Here is a 25,173-nt window from a genome sequence, read left to right as displayed (position 1 = left end):
ACACACACACACACACACACACACACACACACACACACACACACACAGGCATGATGCTTGAGAAGGTTGCACCCTGGAAGCAGTGGGAATCCAATTGCCCACAAACTTCCCTCAATCCCTCAATCAGCCTTGTTTGCTTAACATCTGTGCCGTGGAGCTCCAGTCCCCCCCCCCCCTTCGAGAAATGCTTCCTTGCTCTCATTGGGATACACCGACTATTCGCAATCACTCAGAAAACGCACATGGCCCCGCTTGGTCAGACTACTGAAGTTTTTTAAACCTGACACATATGCTTTACCTGGCTTGGACTCAGGCACTTCAGGACTCGGTATAGGCTTTGGTTTGGGACGTGGACGATGTTTTTGTTGTGATCTTTTGGGAGCTAAAGGAAGACATTATTAAATTACTCTATATTTTCATTATTTCTGACGCAGGAAGCTATGGAAGGTAAAAAGATGATAGCTTGTTGGTTTTCACATATTCATTATTTAGGGTTTTTATTTTTCAATAATAAGAACTTCTATGAAGAAAAAAGTTACCATTTAATTACAGGAATAAAATCTAGTAATTATTAGCTAAGTTTTATAAGGTAGTTGGTGGAACTAAAATGAATAGGAATCATCCCTAAATTTGAATGGATAGTGGACATTTTCACTATCTATGATTTAATCTTTCAAATCTATGGTATGTTATCTGTATAATTATCAAAATAAAACTCATTAAGTAGACACAAAACGACAAAATATTGTGGCAACAGAAAAAAGTGTAATGTAAATGTGCCACAGGCCCTTTGGGCACCATGAAGTTGCTAACGGTTTTTTTATGTAGTTGAGACTTGTGACATGTTTATAACACAGCTGTAGCAAAAGCCCCCTCCAACAAAACAGGAAGCAACTTCAGGTAGATAACATGGCAGATAAATGGCCCAAAGAAGTTTCACGTGTGACGGATAATTATAAAGCCTGCACAATTTTTAGGACGATAACTCAGTGACCACAAAGAATGACCCAGTTGCCCCATGAAGTGAGATGAAAGCTTCGACGTGGCGACAAGGAGAACACCTGTTATAAGAACAGCTTGGCAGCATTACCTAGTGTTGTCACTGGGGCCTCAGACGTAAGAGTGACAGGTTCCAGGACTACAGCAGGAACTGGCCAAAAACAACACAACAAGCCAAAGAGATTTCAAAATGCATATTTGAACTACAACATTTACACATAACATATATATAACTAGACTATCAACTGCCCCGTATCTGAAAGAATTTTTTTAAGAGTTTGCTAAACTTTTGTCACGATGGTTGTTGTAACTATTCTGAGTAAAGAAGTCAGAATGACATTCTGCAAGGATCTTAATAAGTGAATTCTAGCCAATACAGAAAATACTACAATAGAGACTATTTTAATGCATTTACTTAACACATCCTTAGAAAATTAAGCCAAAAAGCATAACATGAGTTGTTATGTTTAAGTAAGCAATACAAGTTTGAAACATATAAATTTAAGCATTACGTGGCATGTGTTGCTCTTGCCAATCCTGTGGAATTTGACACCTCTGTACAAGCCATAAAAGCATCACAAAGGTGACTACTAGTCTAACACCCAATGTAGGATGTCTTCCCCATGAGCATAAAAGGTGGAAATCAGAGTCTGTGTGTGATGCGGTGTCTCTGAATCCCACCAGCTCTGAGCCAAATCCTCATAGTTCTCCTTCCGTTGGTGTGATGGACCCTTCCCAATCTAGAATCATCAACAACCAGAGTGAGGGACAGCTACAGTCCACTTGCACTGTATTTCTGGCCGACTTGTACGTATGTCTAATCCCTCTATTTCTTTTTTCTCCATTGAACAACATCCTGTAGTGAACCCAACATCCAAAACCCAACCAAGCTGAATGTCTTTTTCTAGATTCCAGATTGTTACTTTGTGGGTACATTGCGCAGCATGGCCTCAGTTTTACTGTGTAAGAAGTAAAAGAAGCCAAAAAACAAACAAACAAAAAACAAAACAGAAAACGTTCTCCATTGCGCCTATTATTTATGATTGCAAATGTGAGTCTGGGAATATGCAAAGGACTTACAATGTATTTACTTGAACTAAATATACTGGGTTTGCTAGTGTCATTTCACCATTAAGATCTGAATACAGAGGCATAGTGTGAGATTTACTAAATACAAAGTTGCAATAAAGGGCCTTACATAAAAAGAATAGGCATTCTGGCTCCTGTGAGGTCTCACCCACCCATATTTTCCTTAAAACACCAACAGAGAAGTGATCGATGCTGCTTTATGGCCTCAGACTCGGAAGCTTAACAGCAGCTAGTGCCTGCCACCAGCATTATTTTGAGTCTCTGATGGGACATACCACCAGGCTCACCCAAAAGCCCTATAACTCCCAATTTACCAGATTTTGTCTGAGGTGCCTGAGGGCTCAATGTGGCTTTAGGTCTGGGTCGTGGACGACGTGTTCTTTGTGATACTTTGCTAGCTGAAGAAAGAAAAGCCTTACGTTACTTTGGACTTACGGCCCTGGATACTGAAATGCAACCCTTCAACAGCTCCCAGATTTCCTAAAGTTGCAGGAGATTGTTCTTTTAGTTTGCAATTTTTACCCCTTTTAAACAAGCATGTCTTTTTGTCATTGATGATGATTTGGCATAAATTGCTGTTCACGGCTGAGTTGGCCATTCAAATGCAAGAAGACTCATAGTCATTTGGAGAAAAACATAGACCTCCACTTTGCAGAAAATGACTGAGACAGAATCATTTAATGAAGGGTTGGGGAGATTTGGGTCATATTAAGATAGAGACCTATAATTTAACATTTCAGAGGGGTCATCTCCAATTTATCAGATTATAGTAAAATATATCATCACTTAAATCATCATTACTTACATATACCATTATATACGTATTGTTACTTAAATCACATCACCAAAGAAACAAGCATACTGTACAACCGTTTTCAAAAACAGGTCTAGAAATGTAAGTGGACCAAGGAGCGTAGGAGTAGATGCTATTAATAAGCAGTCATTCCACTGTGGTTAAAATTCAGTTGTAACACAGAACACTGTTCTGTGATACACAAGACAACAGAGCACTTTCAAGTATACCAAGTAGCTCATAGTGTTTAAACTAAGATCATACTTAGCTCTCATGAACACGACAGGAAGCATGTCTGTAAGATGCTTTGAACTCTGTAGCAGATGGCAAAAGATGATGGGTACTTTCTCAGAAAGGTGGTAAGGCCACCTCACGGGGACGTAAACTTAGTGGATTATACAATGAGCAATAGAAGCACTTGGCAAGTGACACTGTTACCTAGTGTTGTCCCAGGGGCCTCAGTTCTAAAAGTAACAAGTGTTTCAAGGTATGTAACAGGTACAAGGTCTGTAACAGGTTCAAGGTCTGCAATAGGAACTGAAATAACAAATATGAGCATTTGAAAAACATGTATGAATAGATACAACATTTACTTCAAAATGAGCCCGTTAGCATAACACTACATCTGGAATATGTGTGTGCATCTACGTGTGTGCATATATACATATGTACATATCATACACATATAAAATGTTTAAAGATTTAACTAAAAGATCGTAGGTCAGTGCTCTCCAATTTGTCAAATGTCCTTATTCGAAGAGACAGTCGGTATGAGTGTACATAGGCAAAAGGCCATGTGAGAATATAGCAAGGCAGCCACTTATGAGCCAAGGAGAGGCTTCAGGAAAAACAGACCTGGAAGCACTTTAGTCTTTGACTTGTTGCTTCCAGAGCTGTAAAAATAGACCACTGTTAAGAAGCCAGTCTGTAACATTACACAATGGCTGTCCTAGTAAAACTCAAGGCAAATACCAGTCTTTCTGTTCAGACTAGCCAAACTGTAGCTAGCACTGCTCTCCCAGACAGGCATCATCTTTGCTCTTATTTCTAATGCTACAGACAAGCCATTCCTCATGTCTGACTGTAACAGGGAAAACTTCAGGACATCTTTATCCAAGCCCTTACATGTGCTTGATGTTTTGTAAGAATATAGAGAGCTAACTTGTGTTTTTTGAACACTGAAAAGGAAACATCTACCAGGTTCATGAAAATATAACTGCATAAAAAGTTCTGAAGAAATACACAAGCAGCCATTCCAAAACGAGCCTCTCATGATTTCATTAGCTTCCAAACTGAGAGGTAAAATATTTTCCCACCACTCCTAGTTACATGAAAGATTAGATGTGCCTCTTCTAATTGCAAAGGTCTTGCCAGCCTTTAGTGTCTAACAGCCTCTTGGGAGTCCCCTCTGTAGGGGAAACCTGTAACAACATGATATTTGCAGCCATTGGTGGCTCTCAGACTCTTTGAACCGAGGACCCTTTGTTTATCTAGGAGACCTAGCTCTTTCACACATTTTTGAAAATTAAAAAGGGCAAGCTGGAGTTATTTTAAAGTTATGGTTCAGCATATTACCAAAAATTTAAATAAAATCTTTAGGTACTTCAAAGCTTGGTAAATTTTCTTGAGTTCCAGGCAATGTATGAAAGCTGCACCTCATACTGTGCTATTTTAGTTTTGTTATTGAAGGTACTTTGGAGGGAATATCACTATACCAGAAATTATTAGTTCAGAAAGTCAATATTAGTATTTTTAAAAAATTCTCCAAAAATTATATGATTGGGCTGAAATGGCTGAGAATCTTCTAAGTTATGGCGGGGAAGGAGAAAACTACAATATAACTCAAGGATGGAGTTTACTAGTTAAAGATATTAATCTGATATTTAACCTACTAAATCACATTGATCATATTCTACTCAATCTACTAAGTCACATTGCCCACATATTAACCAATAAAAGAAACTTCCCTGCTGTAGCTTTGCTTGCACAAATCAGAGACAGACACACCAAAGATACATAAAACTGGTCTTAACAAAGAATTTTGGCTGAACAAAAATCATAAAGCAACCTGCAAATACCTTAAATCAAGTTATGAGGCAGACCAAGATCTATGCCATGGCTTCCTGTGCATCTAACAAACAAAGGGTGGGTATGTCTAAGGCTGCTCAATTTGAATAAAGTGAAGAATATAATTGGGTGGCAAATGGGATTAAATTGACAATGAACAGAGAAAGCATTTGTTGAGAGTCAGGAGGATCATTACCTATTGTTGTCACTGCTTCCTCTTTTAAAGGAGTAACTGGTTCAAAGACTGGAGTAGGAACTAGCCAAAAGTAACAAAGACAAAATAAGCAAAAAAGCTCACTCTAAACATTAAAACTTATAAAAACCTATGATATCTCTTTGAAAAGCACTCTAGCTGGATAGAAACCTGTCTGAAACACTAAGCTGTGTGGCTAATTAACTCTCTGAACTAAAAGAATACAGTATCTCTGCTCTTAGATGACAGCTCATTTCTTAGAGCGGAACCAAAAACTTTGTAGGTACTGGCCTACAAAGTTTATGTCAAGTGACTTCAAGTTGTCTTCATTCTCTAATGTTTAAGCCTATTTAATGTACCAGATAGATAGCTGTGGTTTGAATATGGCTTGTGTTCTCAGAGGCCCGGTCTATAAGTACATGGTTAAACTCATGTTAGAAGGCAGTGGTACCTTTGGATTGTGGGACCTAGTGGTAAGATCTCAAGTTAGAAGGTGGCCTGAGACAGCTTGCACAGCTTGGTAGGTTCTCTGTGATCCTTTAAGTTCTCCAGAGAGGATAAATATAAAAGAAAAAAATCTGGCTAATCCAGTTATCTCTGCTCCTGATCTGAAATTTTCTAACTAACTTTCTAATTTTCCACTTTCTAGATGAACACATGTAATCACCACAGTACCACGCCATGAGGTGATACAATGAATCAGCCTTTACCACAGAGCCTGTAATGTGCCACTGAAATGGGAACAATGGAGTATTTTGTATTAGATAAATTTCTCCTTTGTAAGTAGTCATTTTGTCATAGTGAATTTTTGTCTAGACCAAACCCACCTCACTGAGAAGGTCCCAACTTCAGTACTTGAGAGAATATTACAAGGGGCTGCCCCTCTGCCTGTGGCATAGCGAGGCATCCCTGTCCAACACCCAAAGAAAGTTTGGCCATTGGTAGATTCTCTGATGTACTCTAAGCTCCTAAGTACAATGTTTACAACTTTTCAGTGTGTCCTGTAGGCCATTAGTTGCAGGAGGCTCATTAAAATCATGCAGTTCCTGTATGCCTTATCTTTTTCCATAAGAGGATGCTTCCTTTCACTGGCTCTCCTGTACACTCTGCCTCTTCTGAACTTCTCCATTGTCCTCCCCCAAAGGATATCGTCCCTGCAGAAATTACTTTTACCTTTATAAACCCTCGGGGAAAACAAACAACAACAACGTGCTGCAGAGCCACATGCTCTACAGAGCCTGAAGTTCCTACTCTCTAGAACCATATAGAAAACACTGACTGCTGTCTGACCTGATGCCTACAGGACTTGACAGTAACTATATCAACCCCTACTAGTCCAAGCATATACTTGTTCTCTCATTGTTTACTCTGAACACTTCACAATGACTAGCACTGTAAGAAGAACCACCATTGCAGGGAAAAAATATCCTAGCAGACAGAGCCTAAGGACTCACCTCCCCTTCTCCCTTGGCTGAGCTACTGACCCTCAGTTGCCATCATACTTTCTGGGAGACCCAATTGGATGGGCTTCCAGAATTCATAACCCAGGCCCTATACATTTACCCAGTTCTGTCTGAGGTGCCGCGGGACTCCTTGTGGTTTTAGGTTTGGGATGTGGATAGTCTGGTTGTTGAGGAAGTTTGGGAGCTGAAGGAAGAAAATCTCAGGTTAATACAGTATTTTGGATTTTAGAAACTGGCTAGGAATATACTTCTTAAAGTTTCAAGTTTCAAAAGAATTTCCCTTTCGAGCTTTGGAATATGTGTCCCTGTTTTGATATTGTGGTTTCTTACATCACTTGCATTTCTTTGAAAAACAAAACTCATGAAGAAACATGAATTTATTTATCAAGAACATTTCCTATAGCTTCTCATAAGGATCTCCGAGTAAAGAAATGCTCCAAACCCTTGCAGAGTTACAGTGTGTGTAGGTGTAGGTGGCCCCGTGCTAATGATAGTCTCAATAATTTTAACTGATCATCCGTGAATACATTTTTTGTCTTCATGCTCATCAAAGCAAAGTTTTATCATTCTCTAAGATGGCAAAAACAAAATAAAACCATGCAGATGGTGAAAAGGCAGAAATATACAGCTTCAAAAAAAAACAAAACAAAACAAAACAAAACAAAAAAACCCCAACCACCTATCACATCATAGGAGCTGCATAAATTGACTCGGCCTAGATGGGTGCAGAGGTTCCTATGTAGACATGGACAAAGATGGGCATACCATAACAAAAATATGGATGTGATAAACATGATATATGCAGAAGCAGAGATAGGACAAATCTAAGGTGTGATAAGGAGTCTATACACATAGATGAACATTGTGTGCTTTTTCAGTAAGTTGGTTCTCATATAAACAGGACATTTTTTAAACACTCAAACATAGTAAACAGTTGAATGGCCAGAAGATGTAGAAGCTTTGTGAAGCAGTGGTTATGAAGGTAATAAAATGGGTGGGAAATGCAGATGTAGAAGGATGTGGTATGTAATTACCTAATGTCATCTCTGGAACCTCAGTTCTAATAACTGGTTCAAGGCTTGTAGCAGGAACTGAACAAAAGAATAAAAGAAACCAAAGAGACTTTATGAATGCATGGAATGTTGGCAAATTCATCTTACCAGTAAAAACAAGGTTTCTCTGGCTACAACATTATTTTTAATGTTCTTAACTCTGGAGAAAATGATATATATTTTTTCTTGGAATGCTTCTCCGGAGAATCACTATATACTTATTTGATTCAGATATTAGTTACAGTCTTGGGACTTAGTTGAGCATCTGTTTCTAGAACTCTAGGATCTCACTACTAGGTAATTATCCAATTTTGACTACCATGAGGAACTATATAGAAAATCTGAATCATCATCAGAAAAAGGTGGGAAGATACCCAGAACTTTTATAAAAGAAAAAAAAATCAGAACATACATCCAATGCCAGCTGCAATGAGCAGTTGGATAGTTGAACGTAAACATAACACAGCTTGCAGATTCTATGTTGATTCCAGTGGTTCGTTCATTAACACTTGTGTCATTACAGACATAAGGTTTGTATTTATATCCTCTCGAGTATGTGCTAGACATATGATTCACCAGCACCAGGCAGAGAGAAACAGTATATAGGGTGAGATGGAGGTGAAGGGAAATGTTAGGAAGTGTTGAGGTCACACTGTAGCTAGTTCATAGCTATAAGGAAACTGAACTACACCCACTAAGAGGTGAAGTCCTTAGAGAACAGTTACTCAACAAGAAGAAAAACCACTTCTTAGTTTTTTGTCATCATTGGGCCCAGTTATCTTTACTTCTAGTGAACAGAAAGAGAATGATCTTGTGCAGAAGCGAGAGCCATTAAATCCCATAGGATAAAATTAAAGATTTCAGCGCCCCCCCCCCCCGGTTCCTTTAATTCATTCTGTGAGCCCATCTGACAGACCTGACGGAGCCTCAATACATTATCCTCAGCCTGGGAAGTCAGGTTTGACACATTATCCATGTGGTAGCCTTCACTCCTTCATCCTCCCAACCTTCAAATCCTGCGCTAATTTCTTACTAATTATCTTACAGATTTTCTTATATAAAATTTCACAAAGCTCATAATATGTACCATATGTGTTGCTCTACTTATCTTACACTTGCATGAACATGCTGCGTTACTTTATTTATACAAAAAAAAAACCCTTTAATTGGTAGATAAAACAAACCTCCTACTTGAGAGCCACGAACAGAGGTGGCTTAGGAGAGCAAATGTTAGCTTAAAGAACATAGTAGATTTGAGCAGTTCATTTTAGTTCAATTCTATACTAAAGCAGTCTCATCTTTAAGATGTGAATATGATCAGAGAGTAAGAAAAATAAATAAAATGGTCATTGAGAGACAATACTCTTAAGAAGGAATCAAGGTGTTTAGCCATGTGGTGTTCTCTTTGCAAACCAGGAGTTTTTACCCTAAGGATCTATGTAGGATAGCCTCTAACAGAGAATAAATGACAGGCCACATATTTACCCAATATTGTCTGAGGCCCTCCTGGATGGGGTGTGCTTTTAGGTTTGGGACGAGGACGGCGGGCTTTTTTTGTTGTTGAAGCTGATGGAAGAGAATTTAGGATTAACATGGTGCTGATGAGTCTGTAACCTATGCCTAGGATGAGGTACACTGCCTAAGCTAAAAACAAAACAAAAAAACTTTAATAGTTTGAGCTCAGAAATCCTGTCACTAGATGGAAGGGGAGGAGGACTCCCCCTTCCAGTGGACTAGGGAAAAGGGATAAGGGAAAGAAGGAGGGAGGGAGAGAAGGAGGGAGGGAGGAACCAGGTAGAGATGAGGGAGGCTGTTACAATCAGGACATAAAATGAATTAATTATAAAAAAATAAAAAAAATTAAAAAAAGAAAAAAGAATAAAAAAGAAATCCTCTCACTAGGGTTTGTAATTTTTCCTATAGTATATTAACAGATTTCTTTAATAAAATAATAGGTATAATTACATTCAATAAATGTAAGTTAGGAATGAACCCTATTTTCTTGAACATGTCTCTAACTCCAAAATGGTTGTCAACCCATATTCAACTCTAGTGGTGTGAATTCAGAACCTACTACCTAGGGATGCTTTCAATTTAACATGCCTGTGCCAGCAGAAGTTCTGCACTTGATGACTTACTAGAGTGTTTTAAAAGTCATTGAAACAACAGCAGAGCCAAAAAAATAATTATGCAGAACTTGAAATAAAGAAAGCAAACTTCTCAGATCAGTTTTGCTGTGCCATCACCGATGCTATATTAGAAGCCTAAAGGAGAGCCAGGTGCCATAACTACTCAAAGAGACTCAGTTTGATGTGACACAATTTCAAGGCAGGCAGAGCCTGGATCAGATAGCTGTCTTGAATCAAGTCATGGTACCTTTCTGCTAAAGAGTAAGAAAACTTCAATACTCTGAGATGAGTCCTTTAACAGGGTGCCACCAGGGGATGCCACCATCATCTACTAAGCAGCCATGGCAGAGGTCAACAGTGAACAGAAATAATTACCTAAAGATGGCTCAGGAGTGAAAGGTCCCAAGTCTGCTGCGAGAAATGATCAAAGCAATTTAAAACAAGGAAATGTTAAACACATCAGAAAGTCTCATCCAATTCTCCCAAACATGAACTTTACCAGACTGCCAGTGGTTATATAGTAAAAAAAACAACAACAATACCAAAAACTTAAATGTTTCAGTTTAAGAGTCTACAGATGTTTATACATGACTTTATCCTTAGCATTCATACCTAGTCAATGGCAATTTTGCTTGTTTATCTACAGAATTAGCTATAAGTTTTGATTGCTTTTATGTTAGCAAATAATGTGATAGAAAACTCTGCTTAGAAAAATGTTTTGCATGTAATGACATCATGTTTAACAATTATGAGAAACTAATGTGAAAGCATAGTTTGAAAGCCTTTATGTTGGAAAACAAATCCCAGAGTCATGGTAAATATGATTGGTACATTTAGGCAGAGACAGTGAATGATAACTAAAGGAGACAATGCTTGATTTTGTTGAGAGTCTACTTTGAGAAAAGATGAAGACCTACATTTGAGCAAAAGCAAGAAAGAGCTTCAGTGCTCGGTGTGTGTGTGTGTGTGTGTGTGTGTGTGTGTGTGTCAGTAGTCCCTGGAACTTGTTACTACATCTCTTCACTATCAACAAAGAAAAGTCCTGGCTCTAGGGTTCAGAACAGTCACTGAAGTTGGGCACCTGTGATCTTCTTTGTAGACTTTCCAAAAACTATATCATTGTTCAACCTAAGCAAATATCGCCCTTCTCACTCAGATTACACTCCTAGTTCCTAACTTTCTATTGTGACCCTCCCTTCCCCCAATACAAGGCACCCTTCTCTCCATTTGTAGGATTCAGACCCATTGTTGCTGGTCAGTCTATAATGGCTTAAAGTCTCCAGTCCACATAACACATATTAGCTCACATATGCATTTTTTTTTTTACTGAAAGATTCATTATGTGCTTAACCATTCTTTTGAATGGTGACCTGCTCCTGCTCCTATTCTTTATTTCAATTCATGATGCCTGAGTAAGAGTTGTTTCTTTGCTTAATTAAGCCACCCATTACCTCTAATACATAGCCCACAATGCTAAAGTAGCATTTCTTAAAGTGTCTGACTCTTGAATCAAATACACTAAATAGATAATAATAAATAATTAACTGTCAGTGGAAAACATATAAAATTCTCAGGTTTCAAGGAATTCCTCATGAACACAGTGGCTGGTTCTTTGATCACCTCCCCCTGAGGGAGGGGTGGGGTGCAGCCTTACCAGGCCACAGAGGAAGATGATGCAGCCAGCCTTGATGAGACCTGACAGGCTAAGGTCACATATAAGGGGGAGAAGGTCCTCCCCTATCAGGGGACTAGGGAAAGGCCATAGGGGGAGAAGAAAGAGGGTGGGTGAGACTGGGAGGATATGAGGGAGGGGGCTGCAGCAGGGATACAAAGTGAATAAATTGTAATAAATAAATAATATAAACAAAATTAAATTTAAAAATAAAAAAGTAGCATGAGACAGTCACAGGGATTGGCCAGAGCATCACGCTAGTGGCAGCTGCTTCCGATGACTTAGCCTTCACGCTTAACGACAAGGGTAACTAACACCTCAGTCACATCCAGTGAAGAGCTACATGAGCCGAGAACCACCTTTACCTGGTTTAGTCTGAGGTGTCTTTGGGCTGGGGGTAGCTTTATGTTTGGGACGTGGACGACGAGTTACTGGTCGTGGCCCTTTTGGAGCTGGAGAAAGCAAAGTGGTTACTGTGGTTGTGTGACTTCAGAACTAAAGAAAGATGAACGTGTGAATGTAAGGTTTCTAAGACTTCTCCGGACTCTCTCTCAAGTCTGGAGAAAAAAAAATTGTCTCTTCGGAGTTATTTTTTAGTATTTTAGTTATATATATATAACTATTTTGGGTCTGGAGTTTGGGTCTGGAGAGAGAGAGAGAGAGAGAGGCAATATGACATTGCTTTTGTTTTTCTGAAACCTTTATTGTTAGTTGCCAGCATCAAAGACTTTCTAGACCCAAAGGGAGTCAGATTCATGATGCGTTGATATCACATCAGAGAGGCTTGGGCTAACCTGATTTTGGATAGCTGTCCTTAAAGACTCAGTTTATGGCCACACCATTAAAATTAATGGTTCTAAATGTATATCATACCTTCTAAAATTATTTGCATACAATGAAAGTTTTTCATATCTTCGAAGTAAAAAGAACTTAAAGTCCTCTAAGCATTGGTATAGAGATTGATTCTCCCTCTTGTTTGGAGAATCAAAGCATGAAGCTGGATTGAAATGCATCAGGGATCAGCATCCAAGTTAACTATACAGCAGTGATGGAAGAATCTGGGACAAGATGATGAAGACATTGTTAGAACTTTTCACATGATGAATTTCTCAGCAGAAAGGTCCACTTGCATTTGAATATTGTGGAATCAAGGAAGGAAGGATTGAAGGGTCATCACACAAACTCCAACCTGCAATTTGTTCCCATAAGCAGGAAGAGGCTTCCGAAAGTTCCTGCTTTGAAAGACGGGTGGCTGTATCTGGCTTTTGGCAGTATCAAGTGCTGCAAGCAATCTATTTGACTCTGATGGTCAAAGGAAATATAACGGCCAAGTGCTATTTAAGCTGAGAAGATGCAAGAAGGCCTAGCACAATGTTCAAATGGCCTCTCCCAAAAATAGCAAATAATTTCTAGAAACAAATATTTTTTTTAAAAAAGTTTGAATGATGATTAAACTGAACATACAAATGATGAGAGAGAGAAGAGATCTCAAAGGAAGTATGAGTAAAGAAGGCTTTGTTACCTATGGCCAGAGAAGGGGCTTTGGTTCCAAATGTAACTGGCTCAGAGGCTGCATCATCAAACATAAAAAAATAGGTGAAGAAAGCACAACCTTAAGTACTCATAACACTTAATTCAGAGATTTGGGAGCACAGGTTGATGTAGACTGCTTTCCTGATGGGCTTATTTAAAATGAGAAGATCTCTTAGTAAATGAGAGTTTTATACTAATTAGAATCTTAGGAAAAACTTTCAGTTGTAAACAGAATTTTCAAAACTGTTATAAAAGTTTTTTTTCTTTAATGTGGTAGAAAACCACCCACTTACTAATTACCATTTAAAATATCAACAGGCATCAGGCATCTCAGGCAAGCCTTTCTTCAATTGTGCCTATTAAGGAGGAACATATGTCTCCTCTTGTGTGTACTATCTGAACATAGCTAGCAAAATCACATTAAATTGCCCCAGGTACAGAAAAAAAAAATCTAACTTCTATTCCTTATAAGCTCAGAAAAGCCTGAAAATGCTTTTACAAAACATGGAATTTATAAGACTGTCAGATATAAAACGTTCTTATTTCATGTCTAGTGTGAATACCTTCAGAACATGAAGAACAAAACGATAATGCTCTGTTCTATAATTAGTCGAATATATAAACCCTTTCCATGGGATTCCCAATGACAAAAATGTGTTAAGCTAGGACAATTGGGATTGTGTTTACCGGCTTTAGTTGGTGGCATGTCAGGTGTGGCTTTGGGTTTAGGAAGCAATTGCTTTGGTGGTTTTAATTCTGAAGAAAAAAAGGTACACTGCAATTAGTGTCACAGCTAAGCTATGGATGTGGAAATCAATGTTACTTGTTTACTCTTTTCCCATTTCCATGCTAAGGCATTGAAAGTGGTAATTACCAGGCTGGATTTGGGGTACCTCTGGCCTGCGTGTATCTGTAGGCCTCTGGGGTGGTTTGGGAACTAGAAGAAAAGGTATTAAAATTAGCATAATAGTCATGGTAGTGGCTGTCAAAATTAAGGATATATAAGATGAGAAACACTCTGTGTAGAAACAATGCATGGAAGAACAATCTTAAGAAAATGCTTAAAATGTGTCTTTGAATAAGAGTACTATCATACAACTTATATTTAAGAAGGACTAAGTGTATCAGTTTCAATGCTTTGCTAATAGCTTTCAATTGGTACAAAACAGAAAGATAAAGAATTTTAAAGTTGCCCAAGAAGAAACCTGGAAAATTACCCACAAACATCTGCTATTAACGCAGAAATGATGACACATGGCTACTGATTTGCAGAATTTCTTAAAATGATGAGAGACAAACTGAACTCAGAGAAGTTACAATGAAACAATTACAATCACGATATTACCACTAAAATAATAGAAATCATCTTGGAACTTTTACTTATTGTGAGTTGCAAAGACAACCACCAGTTTTATAATGGACCAAGGACTATAATCAGTCTATGGTATCCAAACATACTAAAAAACTTCTCCAATAGAAATGTGTAAGAAGTGGAAAATAGTAAGAGCTGGAGAGGACAGGAACTCCACAAGGAGAGCAACAGAACCAGAAAATTTGAACACAGGGAACTTCCCAGAGACTCATACTCCAACCAAGGACTATTCATGGAGATAATCTAGAACCCCTTCACAGATGTAGCCCATGGCAGTTCAGTGTCCAAGTGGGTTACCTAGTAATGGGAAGAGGGACTGCCTCTGACATAATCTGATTGGCCTGTTCTTTGATCACCTCCCCCTGAGGGGGGAGAAGCCTTACCAGGCCACAGAAGAGGACAATGCAGCCACTTTTGATGAGAACTGATAGACTAAGATCAGAAAGGAGAGGAGAACCTCCCCTATCAGTGGACTTGGGGAGGGGCATGCATGCAGAAAGGGGAGGGAGGGTGGGATTGGGAGGGGAGGAGGGAGGGGCTTATGGGGGGATACAAAATGAATAAAGTGTAATTAATAAAAAATAAAAAAAGTTAAAAAAAGAAATGTGTAGCTTTTCAGAGTCTTATACACTTGATGAGTAAAGTAATTGTAGCCTTGAAACTGGAAAAATGTATGCCACTTGTTTAGTTCAGAATGACTACAGACATCTGTGAGGAAGAACAGATGGCTCTCTGAACATCAGGACATGCGGCCGAAGGACAGAGGTTCAGCAGAGAACCGGGAAGCTGTGCCCAGGACCACAGACCTTCCCAATACGAATATAGCAAATTTCACTGGAAGATTCTCCAGTCTTCAGGTTCTTCCCACTCACACAGGAAATGAAAGGAAAGCATGGCTGATAGTGTGATAGATTGACCCAGTCATGCCTGTGTTGGAGATCATGAAAAGAAAAAGAAAGCAATAGAGGATGCAGAATGACCAGTTGTCATACAGTGGCATGTTCCAGAGCTAGTGAAGCAAAGCACCAGGGACATGAAATTTTATCAGGGGGTGATATCCTAAGGAAGGTGACATTGTGCCTGAAGGCAGAAGCTATACACAAAGTGTATGTGTGTATTTCTGAATGAAATTTTCTTTTTTCTTTCCTCCCATTTATTTCCTCTGTCTTTCCCATACCTCAGCTGTCAGACTCTAAGGATTCTTGCTTTAATAGTCCACTTAGAGGGCCAGCTTTTCGCACTGCACACTTACTAATCACAAATAAAGGATGCATCATATATAAAATGAATGTAGAGAATGAGTATACAGACGCTCAATATACAAATCAACCATATTGTTTCCTAAAGCCCAGCTGTTTGGGGTTGGGGAAGAGTAACAAACCAGGAGCCACAACATTGCATCTATGGTAATGAGAACCCTAAATGTCACATTTACCAGGTTTGGACTCCCGTACTTCTGGACCACGTGTGGATTTAGGACGGGGGCGGTGGTGACCTGGTCGTTTGGTCTTTTTTGGAGCTAAAGAAAGAAATTTTTCAGTTAGCAGAGAAAAGGTAGTAGTGCTACAAACAGAGGAAATATTACTTGTAGTTTAGTCATGTATTTAAGCTTTTTGATTCAATCTGGACACATTCTGTTTTGCCAGTTTCTATCATCATCCGGTCATACAAAATGTAGTTTAGTTTGGGCTTTTTTGGTGCTGTTTTGTTCTCTCTCTCTCCCCTCTCGCTTTCTTGCTCTCTCCTCTCTTCCTTCCTCCTTCCCTTTTTTTTTTTAAACTTTTTGGTTAAAGATGTATAAATTAGTCAAGAGATCTCCATATTCTTTCACTTTGAGATAGACTTTGAAAATTTCAAAATTAGTGTATAGTTTAAAGGAGATGGTAACATAAAAGTTTTGAAGCTATATCAGGAGGAACACGAGAAAGACTATTCTTTAGAAGTTTTAATTTTAATTAAAATTAAAGCTTCTTTAGCTTTATTAAGTTAAATTCTAATTCTTAGTGTTTCTGAAAAACAGTGCACCCTTGCCAGGGCACAGAAGAAGATGATGTAGCCAGTCCTGTTGAGACCTGATAGACTAGGGTCAGATAGAAGGGGAGGAGGGCCTCCCCTATCAGTGGACTAGGGGAGAGACATGGGAAGAGGGAGGGAGAGTGGGACTGGGAGGAGACAGGAGAGGGGCCTACAGCTGGGATACAAAGTGAATAAATTGTAATAACTAATAATTTTTTTAAAGTAAAAAAAAAACTAAAATTAAAATTTGGCTTAATATTTCAAAGCAGCAGATTGTTTTCTACTCAGCATTAGAGACATCCACATGTAAACAATAGACAAAAAAAGAAAAACCTTTGAATTTAGAAATTATATCAAGGGAAACATTTTTAAATGAGACATATTTATAGACTAGAGGTATAAGATTTAAATTTTTTAGTAATAACCAAGAACACAGACAAATGGATACTAGTGTATTATTACTATAGGAATATAAATCTGCCAATAATGACACCATGCTATTAGGAAAAGAAGAAAGGAGTCACCCACTTAGTAACTGAATGACCAACTCATGTTATTACTGACCCTTTCTCAGGGCTCTGGGTCCTGAAACCACATGCAAACTCATTAAGGAGGAAATTAAGTCAGAGGAAAAACCAATGTAAAATTGACTTAAATGTGGGATATACTAAATTTTTAACTACTAGCTTGAGCAAATTATAAGTGATGAAATTTTTACCCACACGAGATGCAACCTTTTCTACTGAAATCAATTCCTGTGGTTTTTAGACAAAATGAATAAAAATGTAGCCAGCTAAAGTTTGGAGAAAGGAATGGAAAAAGGGCAAAGACATGGGCCTTTGGAGGCTGTGGTGGAATACACTAACCAGGAGCTTTGGTTGTGAAGGAAAATGTGGGTAATTGGCTAGGATGGCTAATGACAGGTTTTGTTTTGTTTTTTTTTCCTTCGGTTGGTTTGGTTTTCTTTTTTAAAGAAAAAAGCTATAATGGTTAGCTTTGTTGTGATTTTCTCTTTTTTCTTGCCCTCCCCCCACCTTTTAATGGATTATCTGGTGACACATCAGAGTTTTCAGATCTGGAATGATCATCTCGCTTTTCAAGAAAGTCTGCAGATGTTAGAGTTTTGAAAAGTGAGAAAAAAAAAATCTCCCAAAGGGAAGCACAGTTATGCCCGGGGAAGCCAGCAGTCTCCACTGGAAATAACAGGTTAGAAGCAGCTAAGGAAAATCTCCCTGAATATATCACATCCAAGTCAGTGTGACTCCCATGGGTGTCCCAGAGCCTCTGTTCAGCCAAGCCCAGGCACAGGGCAGATATTCTTGCAAAAACAGCTGTAAAAGAATCTGAAGGACAATTAAGTATTTTTAAAGTAAACCAAATCGAAGGACAAAAGTTGAACCCAGAAAGTGATACAGGCCATTCCTCCACTGTGATGCAAAAAAGCAGCTTTACCCTTTGTTGACTGTGCAGATGGCCGAATCTCCAGGTCTGGGGCTGCAATGAGAGCAAGTAACGTCAAGGCAGTGCTGAAGGTTCACCGAAGGCAGCAACTAAACACTCTTTCCCACAAGACATGTTCACTCCTTGATGACTCTTCCAGCCTAGGATACTGATTGAGGCTTCTTCGCCTCAGATCCATCGTATAAACCACAGTGAAGGAGTTAAGAGTTCTCACTGTGCTTCTGATCTTTGCTCTCACTACCAGTGTCTGATGGCTGTCTCAAAGGCTTTCCTAGGAAGTGAGAAGAAGGCAACACACCATCTCCCATGCCTGTGTTCTGTTAGTTTTGATTGGTAGCCAGCTTGACTGGACCTCATGTTCTTTCACAAAAGATTAAAAAAACTTGAATGTAAAAAGGGTCGCAATTGTCCCTATAGTACTCCCTGTGGTTATGAGTACATACTGTTTGTAAACAAAATCCATTTGGTTTGCAAACCAGTAAGTGTCCAAGTGTCGTCTCAGGATTCATGAACTGCTTAATAACTTAAACAACATGATAAATACCAACTCATCCCCCATGGTCAAATGAGACATGAACAAACTATAGTATTTCATGCTGACTGTAGTTTGGTTACATCTATTTATGTTTGGGAGGAAAAGAACAACAGGATCTTTCTAGGGGTTTTTGTCTTATTCTGCTCAAAAAAAAATTCTTTCAAGAAGATAATTATAATCAGCTGTACTTTTCAAGCACAGGAAAAAGTGAAAACTTTTTTATTTCTTATAGAAAAGAATTAATTGATTTGGTACTCACTGGCTTTCAGAAGACTGTAAAAGAGCTCAGAGAGTACCTTGTTTAGAGTTAACTCTGATCATTCTGAACGAGAGACAGTGGCAGGTTTTGAAGAAACAAGAGGTGTCTGGGGGCTGGGGGGAAGTGACAACAGAAGTTTTCATATAGTAACTTTCTAGGAACTAAATGACTTTGCTTTTATAACTCCAAAAAGAAAATATAGCAATTCAGAGCCAAGTATGATACCGCATTGCGGAGTAACGCAGGAGGGTGACCGTTCTCACTGAATCAGACAGATGACTTAGGAGAGAGGAGACGGCTCTGGTTTTTCAGAAATGTGCTGGGTTATGCACATAAAACAAGTAAAAAACAAATGTGGAGCTTCACTGACTAACTCAACCATCAAGGAAAAGCATCTCACATGGAAAGTGAAATGGAAAAGCAGGCATTTGAGGAGAGCTGGGAAAGGCAGGGGATTCTCCACACTGAGAAGTTCTTAGTGGTTTACATGGTCTTGTGAACCCCAGCTAAAAACAGCAACCTTCTCCAGAGCTCAAATAACACCAAGTCTGTGGCTAAGGAAATGCTTTGCGGGGACCTGGCCCATACTCTCTGCTGTCTTAGGCCACTCAATGTCCCTTTATTATGAGGTTAGTGTTAACCACTTCAAGCAGTAATCCTGACTGTGAGCTGGAAAGAGTGAGGACGCCAGGATATGAGAAAGTTTAGAAATCAAAGGGACAAAACCACACATGCTTACAAGTAAAAGTCCCTGCAAAAATATTTTCAAATGTCCAATTAAGAAGTATCTATTCAGCCAGGTGTGGTGGCACATGCCTGTCACACCAGCATTCCTGATTGCTGTGAGTTCAAGGCCCACCTAGCCTACAGAGTCCAGGACAGTCAAGGCTATACAAGAGAAACCCTGTCTAGAAAAACAAACAAACAAACAAACAAAAAACAAAAACAAAATGACAAAAAAATCTATTCAAAACTTTTGAAGAGTAACAAAACTCCTCCTAATTTAACATCTTAAATTCATTTCTAAAATTGTGAGTTATGTATAAATGTCAAACAATATTTATAGCAGCTTCTGATGCTTTTCAACTTTATCTTGAAATTGACAGACATGATTACTTAGGAAAAGTAATTTGCTAACGAAAACACACAGCGCTTTTCTCCATCTGCTGGCTAATGGCCCCACTCAGAACGCAGCATGAATATAACAGTCACTTTCTCATTCCAAGCCTCTCTGAGGATGATTTTTAAAAACTCAAATACATTAATCTCTCCCCACTACAACTACTACAGCTATCAGAGTTCTTCATTTAAACTGCTAGGACACTTGATTTTTATACACTGTGCCTCTTCACTTGGCCACCTCAACCAGGGTCACTTACACACTTGTCCAAGCCTCTGTTTCAGTGGTTCTCAACCTTCTTAATGCCTTTAATAGACTTCCTCATGTTGTGGTGATCCTCAACCATAAGAATATTTTTGTTGCTACTTCAGAACTGTAATGTTGCTATGGTTATGAATCGTGATTTACAATGGTCTTGGGTGACCCCTGTGAAAGTGTTTTTAGACCTCTGAAAGGGTCCTGGGCTCAGAGGTAAAGAATCACTATTCTAGTTCCTTCAGTCCGACACCTCTGTCTGGAGACACAGCCATCTTTTCAAAGGGTGCTACACAAATTCTTTTTCTTAGCAGTTGCTTCTGTTGCCCTACGCCATCATGAAAATAAATCATGATCACTTAAGTAGAAAACCTCTCGGTTTAATATCTCCACTGTGTAAACACGCCAATGGTGGAAATGCGAGTTGAGAATCCTTTACACAGCAGAGTGTGGAATGCATTCCCCCGAGAGCTAAAGGTTTCAGATTTATATGGCAATGACAGTAAGAACCGCCACAGTTCCCCACAGCTAATTTTATAAGTCAATATTCAAGACCGCTGTGTAAGTTCCAGAAAAACTTTTAAAGGTGAATATTGGATCATTCAATATGCTCCACAATCCTTCCAAAGTGGACCACTTCACTTTTCGGGAAACATAGAGAAGTTTACTTTTCTACCAAAGAGCCTTCTCATCTTTAAAAAAAACACCACAAAATCTCCTGAGAAGTAAACAGCAGTCAGAGTGCAAAAATCACCCTCAACTAAGAAGGCTTGGCACATTAAAGAAACAGCTCTTTCTGATCTTGCAACCCAAGAACTGAGGAACTCCAAACAAGTGGGGGTCTTAGAAGAAGGGAGCCACTCCCGCCTGCTCTGCCAGCTGAAAGCCTGTGATTCAGTGCACCAGAATTCCAATCAACTTTGGTACTGGAAAGTATTTTGTAATACAGACAAGGGACCCTCACTCACTCCCATGGCTTATTTCTGTGTTCTCTGTGTGACAGTCATGAACATAATGATCCGCCACAAACATCAGAGTAACACTATGATAATACCAAAGGGTCTGGCTGTGCTGAGATCATCTGGTTGTGTTTTCACGCTTTCCATGGAAAGATTGCATCAGATACTAACATATAAATCAGAACTTCTTGAACCAAAAAAATTTACATAAATCAATTTGTCGGTATTATTTTTAGAGCACCACAAATGAGGATCAGAGAAATTATCATACTGGGTACCACTTCTAGACTAGGAGATATTGAAGTTTCAGGAAGCTAGTTGTGTTTTACTGAGTTAAAAATAAACAAAATACTTGACAAGTTTCAATTTTGGAATAAAAAAAACCACAAAAGAAGAATCTAATACTAAAACTAATTAAGTGGCCCGAATCTATCATCTTGGAAGATTTGGAAACATTCCATTAAAAGAATATTTCACACTCTAGGAACAGAAAGCCACTTATGGAAGAGAGCTTTGCACTTTCAGGTAACTACTCAAGATTAATTTTAATCTACACTTTTAAGTCAGTCTAATTATTTTTCACTCTTACTTCATATTTATTAGGTAATGGGGGAAAGTTGTGCTGTTAGTAACCTATGATTGACAGGAATAATGCTATGATTTGAAACACCACAAAGAAAATCCAATAACACCAGAAGAGTTACTTTTTCAAAGAACTCCCAAGTTGATCCTGAGGATGTTTTTCCATAAATCCTCAAGAACTGTGTGTGTGTGTGTGTGTGTGTGTGTGTGTGTGTGTGTGTGTGTGTGAGTGATCTAGCAACAAACAGCAGCCTCGTCTTACCAAGTGCTGGCCCTAGAAAACATCCGAATCTGAGTTCAGATCTCTTAACTCAGGGGCCAGCTACTCACAGCCAAAATAGCCATAGAACTCACGCAGTCTCTGAGATACCTAGCATTTTCCAATGAGCAATTAGAACAAACAGCTACTGACAGGTTACAATAGAGCCAGAGCTCTGCATCCCCTGTGGCAAGATGAAGTAACACATACAGTCTCGAGAAGCTTCAGGACATTTAGAAATTTCGGAGCATTTGTCCTGGGACGTGTAATTCTTTCTGGTGATGGGAAGGGGAAAGTTAACTTAATATGGAGATAGTAAAATGTCCTCCAAGAAGGAACAGAGCGACCTTTCAAAATCCTGCCATATTTAGTAGTCGCTCTTAAGGTATGCACTGAGCAAAATACGAAGGAAAGAATTTCTAAACCATCACAAAAAAATGTAAGTTGGAAAACAATTGTTATATTACAAATGTAGGTGGAGTAAGTGGGTTTGCTGAGCAAGTATCTGAGTACACTATAAGGCAATGCAAACCATCACCCCAAAGTTGATAAATTACTCAAACCCCCTCAGGTTGTGATAGATGTTTTTTCCCTTCTTTTTTCCTCCACCTGACTACTACATATTTTAAGGCTCATCACTTCAACTCAATCTTTCTTGGAGCTTCCACACAAGTACTACAGACTTAAGTTTTATAGTTTTTATATAAATACATGCTTTATTTTCATCATTATTCTCAGTGTTATGAGAAACCTGAAGACCAAAATCACATCCTCTTTTCATCAGCATGCCTTATGGTAATGTTTCTCAACATTCCTAAAGCTGCAACTTTTTGTGATAGTCCGCAACCATAAAATTCTTTGCTGCTACTTCACAACTGTATTTTTGATATTGTTATCAACTGTAATATAAACATCTGTGTTTTCTGATGGTCTTAGGTGACCCCTGTAAAAAAGATAATTTGACTCCCATGGGGTCACTACCCACAGGTTGAGAACCACTGCCCTAGGGCAAAATGAGAGTGTGGTAGACACTGGTCTATCAGACTCTTCGGTGCAGATACACTTCCAGAATGGGGTAGTTATTTCCTGCTGTGAGCTCTGGTGGCAGGACCTGTTCCTCAGCTTACCCCCAAATCCAGAACATTTTACTGGGGACCCCTGTTTTCTTTTTGTATTACCATTAGATATTTTTAAATTTTGTAAAAACAAACAAACAAAATTTCCTACAAAATATAATTTTCTTTTTACTATAAGGAGATGAGAATGATCTATTTGGATTTAAGTGAACTGAATAGTTGAAGAGACATTCATTTACCAGGCTTGACTTTGGGTCTGGGTTGTCGTTTGGGTGTGGAAGGGATAGACGTAGTTTGCTGGGGAGCTGAAAGAAAAATTAGTACATCTTTGATAAGTGATATTTCTTAATGATCAGCCATATCACGCCTGAAAACATAAACACACAACCCTACTGAATGCAGGAACGACTGCATAGTTCTCCTTATCCCCTTAGCTGCTCGTGCTGAGCTTTCTACAGAGCACATGCTCAATAAGCTTACCTATATACTGGTCCCCCAAAGACTTACATTTCTATAAAGGAAAGATTAAATTTCTACTTGAGGAAAAATACTATTCAAATAAATTCACTGGAAACCGAGCTTGCTGGAGGTCTTTAGATTGTAAGATAAAGTAAGCACTCAAAGAATAATATTGACATCAACATTAGCAGGAGGGAAGGCGCACAGTAGGGTATTTTGGATTTATAGAACAGGGATGTTCAGAACATCTTTATCTTGCAGCTCTTAAATACCTTCACTAGACACTAATAAACTCTATTGTTTAAGTAATTTTCTTTATATTATATTCTTATATTATATATAAAACACAAGCTCTTTCACACATCTTTTTTTTAAAGCATATCCAGGACTGCAGGACTACTCGATACTCTTTTTGAACTATCATGGATTAAATACTATTACTGTGTTCAACAGAAAGGAACATACTTAAAATAATTGTCACCTATGTTTCTGCTACACTATTATGGTTGACCAAAGTTTAAAGCAATCAAGTAAACTACTTTTCCAAATATATAGGAATCAAGATTGTACAAATTCCTTGAGGTTTATCATGAGGCTAACTATAGAAAACAGCTTTTGAGGAGTCCCATGGTAGAGAAAGAAGGAAAGCATTCAAAGGTTGATGTGACTGGTTCTTTTCTGTCACTTTAGTTGGCCTTTCAAAGCATGCAACTACACAAATAACATTGGTTACCAGCTGTTGTAGGCCGCACTTCAGGACTGGTGAAGATTTCCACACCTTGTGAATCAAATGATGCTTGGCTTGGAGCTAGAAACACAAACGCCCCATCCCCCCAAGCGATCTCAGTTAAAATGAGGTATTTTAGGAATTTCAACATGCTTTCAGATGGCATAATGTGCATGCTACAAGGATAAAAAGCGATGCACGTTGTCCTGCAGCTGATGGATGACACTGTAAAGCAGGGGGGAAGCCCGAATGATCACGGCTCAGTCCAGGCAGACCTTGTCCGTGAAAATGAGCTAACGCAAGCCATAAGCACACAGCAAGAGATGATGCAGGAGACAAAGATGCCCATGCAGTTTCCGAAAGTTTTCACAACTTTAAGATTGGAAATCTTTTTTTTTTTTTGTTATTCATTTAGTATGAGATACATAAAAGATGTCTTATAAAATATATCATTAATCTGTGTTCAGAAATAGAAAAGATGTAAATGATTAGATGAAATGGTCATTTTTGGAAGAAAGGCATCCCCATGGGTTATGGAACTTTTAATGGAAAACAAAGCACAAAGTCTCTGTTAAAAACATTACCCAGTGTTGCCCTTGGCTGTTCAGGAGTTCTAGATGTTTTAGGTGGGACAGAGTCCAGAATAGGATCACTTGTTGCTGTTGGAATAAATGTCAACATTTATAAAGGCAATAGAAGTTCCTAGGGATAAAATACAAACTCATGAGTAAGAAGTAATGTCTCATAAAAGAAAAATGTCAAAGACAATTGAGGGCCTGCAAGCTTATATTTAAGCCAGTGATTCAATAGGAATTGAAGACAGCCTCACTCTGCAAAACATATATCACTGAAATACCAAAACTCACAATAAAACAGCTTTGCACATTCGACTTATTTTCAATTGCTTTTTTTCTAGTTTCTTTCCATGTTTCATAATTGCTAATGGAACCTACTATGAGGATTCAGTTTTATTACTTTTCTTATTTTCTACTATTTAAAATTCTTTATCTTTGCTTACCTTATGAATAATGCTGAGATAATACTACACATACCAAAAAGAAGAAGAAGAAGAAGAAGAAGAAGAAGAAGAAGAAGAAGAAGAA

General features: G+C 38.6%; 1 protein-coding gene across 3 annotated transcripts in view; it reads right to left on the bottom strand.

Annotated features, from left to right (window-relative positions):
* Positions 1–25,173, bottom strand: part of Abi3bp (ABI family member 3 binding protein) — a 211,150-nt gene that overhangs the window by 66,407 nt on the left and 119,570 nt on the right. The window contains exons 16-21 of one of the 3 annotated variants that reach the window (XM_055594593.1): positions 24,655–24,729; positions 24,077–24,151; positions 23,124–23,189; positions 17,831–17,872; positions 15,798–15,881; positions 13,865–13,927 (exon numbers count right to left, since the gene is read on the bottom strand). The exons of the other annotated variants lie outside the window; for them this stretch is intronic. Of the exons in view, the coding sequence (XP_055450568.1) occupies positions 13,865–13,927; positions 15,798–15,881; positions 17,831–17,872; positions 23,124–23,189; positions 24,077–24,151; positions 24,655–24,729 (405 nt within the window). The remainder of the gene's footprint in view (positions 1–13,864; positions 13,928–15,797; positions 15,882–17,830; positions 17,873–23,123; positions 23,190–24,076; positions 24,152–24,654; positions 24,730–25,173) is intronic. 3 annotated transcript variants of the gene reach the window in all.

Source organism: Psammomys obesus, unplaced genomic scaffold (genome assembly GCF_907164565.1).
Source record: "Psammomys obesus unplaced genomic scaffold, mPsaObe1.curated_primary_1811, whole genome shotgun sequence".
NCBI lineage: Eukaryota > Metazoa > Chordata > Mammalia > Rodentia > Muridae > Psammomys > Psammomys obesus.
Note: the sequence above shows the minus strand (reverse complement) of the source record. Positions and strands in the feature narration are given on the sequence as shown.